The 5,998-nt window shown below is 55.6% G+C and overlaps 1 protein-coding gene across 1 annotated transcript; it reads left to right on the top strand.

Annotated features, from left to right (window-relative positions):
• The first annotated feature begins 2,372 nt into the window (after positions 1 to 2,372).
• bhlha9 (basic helix-loop-helix family member a9) lies at positions 2,373 to 3,371 on the top strand. The gene has a single exon (XM_062959864.1). It carries the CDS (start codon positions 2,850 to 2,852, stop codon positions 3,369 to 3,371), a length of 522 nt encoding a protein of 173 aa, XP_062815934.1. The 5' UTR covers positions 2,373 to 2,849.
• Positions 3,372 to 5,998: the final 2,627 nt, after the last annotated feature.

The raw sequence follows: 5,998 nt of genomic DNA, 5'->3' as shown, positions 1-5,998 counted from the left end.
TTATTATTATTATTATTATTATTATTATTACCATCATCATCATCAGTAATATTAATATTGTTTTAGTTCTTGAGTGTGCCCGTCACCACGGGCACCACCTTGACTTATTAAGATTGGATACAGAACAAGATATGCTTGGGGGACATATATAGGTGGATCGCTGACAACTTATTATACATTTATTATTATTATTACTATTGTCATCATCATGATGAATATTACGACTGCCCGTCACCACGGGCACCCCCATTAATATTGTCATCACCACCATCCTCCTTTTCTTTCTTTCTTTCCTTCCTTCCTTCCGGGGCAAACCCTTCATTATTCGGGCCTTTGAAGCCTCCCCTGAGGATATTTGGGAGGCCCTTCCTTTCCCACAACACGCAAACACACGGATGGCCAGGCGTGTTCGGCACCCACAGCCGTGACATCCCCGGGGGTGTCAATTTGGGGGGCGGATCCGAACCCGGAGCAGCGCATTCCTTTCTGGGGACGGACCCTCCCCAAAGACCCTTCTAGGCCCAACATCCTGATCTATGACACTTGTGGCTGAACTACAACTCCCATCATGCCAAGTTGGCCCCAAAAAAGTCCCATCATTCCCTGTTACGTTGGGCAAATTGGCTCGGGTGGGGTTGAGTGTCCTCTCTCGATGTAGCGTGAACTCCAACTCCCACTCTGGCGAGTCCGCCCCTTCGTGGACCTTGGTTTTGGGAGTTGTAGTTCACCTGCATCCAGGATGATGGGACTTGCAGTATCGACACTCACTTCCTGAGACCACTGCGACTCCCACCAATGACATGGGGTTGAGTGTCTCAATGTAGCGTGAACTCCAACTCTGGTGAGTCCGCCCCTTCGTGGACCTTGGTTTTGGGAGTTGCAGTTCACCTGCATCCAGGATGATGGGACTTGCAGTACTGTCACTCACTTCTTGAGACCACTGCGACTCCCACCAATGACATGGAGTTGAGTGTCTCGATATAGCGTGAACTACAACTCCAACTCTGGTGAGTCCGCCCCTTCGTGGACCTTGGTTTTGGGAGTTGTAGTTCACCTGCATCCAGGATGATGGGACTTGCAGTATCTTCACTCACTTTCTGAGAGCACTGCGACTCCCACCAATGACGGATCAAGACCAAACTTGGCACACAGAGACCCCATGACCCACTCTACATCCTGGTGCGGTGTGGAAGGCTTCGGACCATGGATGATGGGACTTACAGTATCTTCACTCACTTCCTAAGACCACTGCAACTGACTACAAAAATGCGTTGGATAATCCAGAACGTTGGATAAGCGAGTGTTGGATAAGTGAGATTCTACTGAGTGGGTCATGGGGACTCTGTGTGCCAAGTTTGGACTTGATCCGTCATTGGTGGGAGTCGCAGTGGTCTTAGGAAGTGAGTGAAGATACTGTAAGTCCCATCATCCATGGTCCGAAGCCTTCAAAACCGCACCGGGGTGTAGAGAGGGTAATGGGGGCTCTGTGTGCCAAGTTTGGTCTTGATCAGTCATTGGTAGGAGTTGTAGTACTCTCAGAAAGTGAGTGAAGATACTGCAAGTCCCAGAGTTGCAGTGGTGTTAGGAAGCGAGTGACAATACTGCAAGTCCCATCATCCATGGTCCGAAGCCTTCCAAACCGCACCAGAGCGTAGAGTGGGTCATGGGGACTCTGTGTGCCAAGTTTGGTCTTGATCTGTCATTGGTGGGAGTCGCAGTGGTCTCAGAAAGTGAGTGAAGATACTGCAAGTCCCATCATCCATGGTCCGAAGCCTTCCAAACCATACCAGGATGTAGAGTGGGTCATGTGGGATCTGTGTGCCAAGTTTACTCTTGATCCGTCATTGGTGGGAGTCGCAGTGCTCTCAGAAAATGAGTGACAATACTGCAAGTCCCATCATCCATGGTCTGAAGCCTTCCAAACCGCACCAGGATGTAGAGTGGGTCATGGGGGCTCTGTGTGCCAAGTTTGGTCTTGATCTGTCATTGGTGGGAGTCACAGTGCTCTCAGAAAGTGAGTGAAGATACTGCAAGTCCCAGAGTTGCAGTGGTCTTAGGAAGTGAGTGACAATACTGCAAGTCCCATCATCCATGGTCCGAAGCCTTCCAAACCGCACCAGGGTGTAGAGTGGGTCATGGGGGTTCTGTGTGCCGAGTTTGGTCTTGATCAGTCATTGGTGGGAGTCGCAGTGGTCTCAGAAAATGAGTGACAATACTGCAAGTCCCATCATCCATGGTCCAAAACCTTCAAAACCGCACCGGGGTGTAGAGTGGGTCATGGGGGCTCTGTGTGCCAAGTTTGGTCTTGATCAGTCATTGGTGGGAGTAACAGTGCTCTCAGAAAATGAGTGACAATACTGCAAGTCCCAGAGTTGCAGTGGTCTTAGGAAGTGAGTGAAGATACTGTAAGTCCCATCATCCATGGTCCGAAGCCTTCCAAACCGCACCAGGATGTAGAGTGGGTCATGGGGACTCTGTGTGCCAAGTTTGGTCTTGATCCGTCATTGGTGGGAGTAACAGTGCTCTCAGAAAATGAGTGACAATACTGCAAGTCCCATCATCCATGGTCCGAAGATTTCCAAACTGTAAACAATGCAAGTTGTTAAGTTACAAAGCCTGAGAGTACTACTAACTTGCATTGTTTTCCTTTGCAGAGATCTCATTCATGTCCTCACTCCTTGTGGGTGCCGGAGACAGGCCATTAGTGTCATGAATTACGGCCACAAAGAGGAAGTTTCCGGCGCAAAGTGTGGGCGACGAGAGCCCGTACCTGGAGGCAGGTGATAAAAAGGGGGCGGGAATGTGCGAGGGATGCTCGGGCATGTTGTTGTCCGCTCGCACTCGGCGCGATGTCTCCGGAGCCGCAGGACGCTGACGGGAGGCAAGAGAGCCGTCCGTCGGAAGCGAAAGCCAACGGCAAACGTCCGGGCCGTTCCGAGTCCCGTCGCGCGGCGGCCAACGTCCGCGAGCGCAAGCGCGTCCTGGACTACAACCGGGCCTTCAACGCGCTGCGGGCGGCCCTGCGCCACCAGGCCGGCGGGAAGCGCCTCTCCAAGATCGCCACCCTGCGCCGGGCCATCGGGCGCATCGCCGACCTCTCCCGGGCCCTGCGCCCAGACGCCGTTCCTGGACCCTCTCCCAGGGCCACGCCGTGCGATAACCGGACTCGGGAAGGCGCCACGTACTTCGCGTACGCTGACCGTGCTCCGGGAGGAGCCCCGTACTTCGCGGGACCGTCCTCCCAGCGCCGATACGACGACGCCGACAACGCTGATGCCCGCTGCTCGTGTCGTCCAGACGGGTGTCCCGGGAAGAGCGCCAGCGGGGTGCAAAGCCGGCACGCTTTCCTCTGGGAGTGCAGGTACTTCTGAACGTGGACCTGCGTTCCTGACCTACGTGTCTCAGGAAGGCGTCTCGTACTTCATGGAACCGTCCTCCCAGCGCTGATACGTTGACGCCGACAACGCTGATGCCCGCTGCTCGTGTCCCGGGAAGAGCACTAGCAGCGTGAAAAGCTGGCACGCTTCCCTTTGTGAGTGCAGGTACTTCTGAACGAGGACGTGCGTTCCTGGACTCTCCCATGGCGACGCCGTGCGATAACGGGACTCGTGAAGGCGTCCCGTACTTCACGGAGCCGTTCTCCCAGCACCTATACGACGACGCCGACAACGCCGATACCCGCTGCTCGTGTCGTCCAGACGGGTGTCCCCGAAAGAGCACCAGTGGAGTTCAAAGCCAGCACACTTTCCTTTGGGAGTGGAGGTACTTCTGAACGAGGACATGTGCTCCTGACCTACGTATCTCAGGAAGGCGTCCCGTATTTCACGGAACCGTTCTCCCAGCGCCGATACGACGACGCCGACAACGCCGATACCCGCTGCTCGTGTTGTACTTCTGAACGAGGACGTGCGTTCCTGGACTCTCTCCCAAGGCGACGTCGTACGATAACGGGACTCGGGAAGGCGTCCCGTACTTCACGTACGCTAACGTCACTCTGGGAGGCGTCCTGTACTTCCCGGAACTGTCCTCCCAGTGCTGATACGACAACGCCGACAACGCTGATGCCCGCTGATCGTGTCCCGGAAAGAGCGCCAGTGGGGTGCAAAGCCGACACACTTTCCTCTGGGAGTGCAGGTACTTCTGAACGTGGACCTGCGTTCCTGACCTATGTGACTCAGGAAGGCGTCTCATACTTCATGGAACTGTCCTCCCAGCACCAAAACAACGACGCCGACAACTCCGATACCCGCTGCTCGTGTCGTCCAGACGGGTGTCCCGGAAAGAGCGCCAGTGGGGTGCAAAGCCGGCACGCTTTCCTCTGAGAGTGCAGGTACTTCTGAACGTGGACCTGCGTTCCTGACCTACGTGTCTCAGGAAGGCGTCTCGTACTTCATGGAACTGTCCTCCCAGTGCTGATACGACGACGCCAACAACGCTGATGCCCGCTGCTCGTGTCCCGGGAAGAGCACCAGCGGCGTGCAAAGCCGGCACGCTTTCCTTTGGGAGTGCAGGTACTTCTGAACGAGGACGTGTGTTCCTGAACTTCGTTTCTCAGGAAGGTGTCCCGTACTTTGTGGGACCGTCATCTCAGCGCCATTACGACGATGCCGACAACGCTGATGCCGTTGCTCGTGTCCCGGAAAGAGCACCAGCGGCGTGCAAAGCCGGCACACTTTCCTCTGGGAGTGCAGGTACTTCTGAACGAGGACGTGCGTTCCTGGACCCTCTCCCAAGGTGACGTCGTACGATAATGGGACTCGGGAAGGCGTCCCGTACTTCACGGAGCCGTTCTCCCAGCGCCGAGACGACGATGCCAACAACGCCGATACCCACTGCTCGTGTCGTCCAGACGGGTGTCCCGGAAAGAGCGCCAGTGGAGTTCAAAGCCGGCACACTTTCCTTTGGGGGTGCAGGTACTTCTGAACAAAGACGTGTGTTCCTGAACTACGTTTCTCAGGAAGGTGTCCCGTACTTTGTGGGACCGTCATCTCAGCGCCGTTACAACGAAGCCGACAACGCCGATACCCGCTGCTCGTGTCATCCAGATGGGTGTCCCAGAAAGAGCACCAGCGGAGTTCAAAGCCGGCACGCTTTCCTTTGGGAGTGGAGGTACTTCTGAACGAGGACATGTGTTCCTGAAGTACGTGACTCAGGAAGGTGTCCCATACTTTGCGGGACCGTCATCTCAGCGCCGATACGACGCCGCCAACAACGCTGACACCCGCTGCTCGTGTCGTCCTGATGGGTGTCCCGGGAAGAGCATCAGCAGCGTGCAAAGCCAGCACGCTTTCCTCTGAGAGTGCAGATACTTCTGAACGAGGACATGTGCTCCTGACCTACCTGTCTCAGGAAGGCATCTCGTACTTCACGGAACCGTCCTCCCAGCGCTGATACGACGACGCCGACAATGCTGATGCCCGCTGCTCATGTCGTCCAGACGGGTGTCCCGGAAAGAGTTCCAGTGGCATGCAAAGCCAGCACACTTTCCTCTGGGAGTGCAGGTACTTCTGAACAAAGACGTGTGTTCCTGAACTACGTTTCTCAGGAAGGTGTCCCGTACTTTGCGGGACCGTCATCTCAGCGCCGATACGACGACACCGACAACGCTGATGCCGCTGCTCGTGTCCCGGGAAGAGCGCCAGTGGCGTGCAAAGCCGGCATGCTTACCTTTGTGAGTGCAGGTACTTCTGAACGAGGACGTGCGTTCCTGGACTCTCTCCCAAGGCGACGTCGTACGATAACGGGACTTGGGAAGGCGTCCCGTACTTCACGTACGTTGACGTCGCTCCGGGAGGCGTCGTGTACTTCCCGGAACTGTCCTCCCAGCGCTGATACAATGCCGCCAACAACGCTGATGCCCGCTGATCGTGTCGTCCAGACGGGTGTCCCAGAAAGAGCACCAGCGGCGTGCTAAGCTGGCACGCTTCCCTTCGTGAGTGCAGGTACTTCTGAACGTGGACCTGCGTTCCTGACCTACGTGTCTCAGGAAGGCGTCTCG

The sequence above is a fragment of the Anolis carolinensis genome, unplaced genomic scaffold (assembly GCF_035594765.1).
Source record: "Anolis carolinensis isolate JA03-04 unplaced genomic scaffold, rAnoCar3.1.pri scaffold_7, whole genome shotgun sequence".
NCBI classification, from domain to species: domain Eukaryota; kingdom Metazoa; phylum Chordata; class Lepidosauria; order Squamata; family Dactyloidae; genus Anolis; species Anolis carolinensis.
This window is presented reverse-complemented; position numbering and strand designations above follow the sequence as displayed.

Bases quoted from the DNA above. Each gene is read 5' to 3' on its own strand.
- bhlha9 (XM_062959864.1), top strand. From the start codon at position 2,850: ATGTCTCCGGAGCCGCAGGACGCTGACGGGAGGCAAGAGAGCCGTCCG.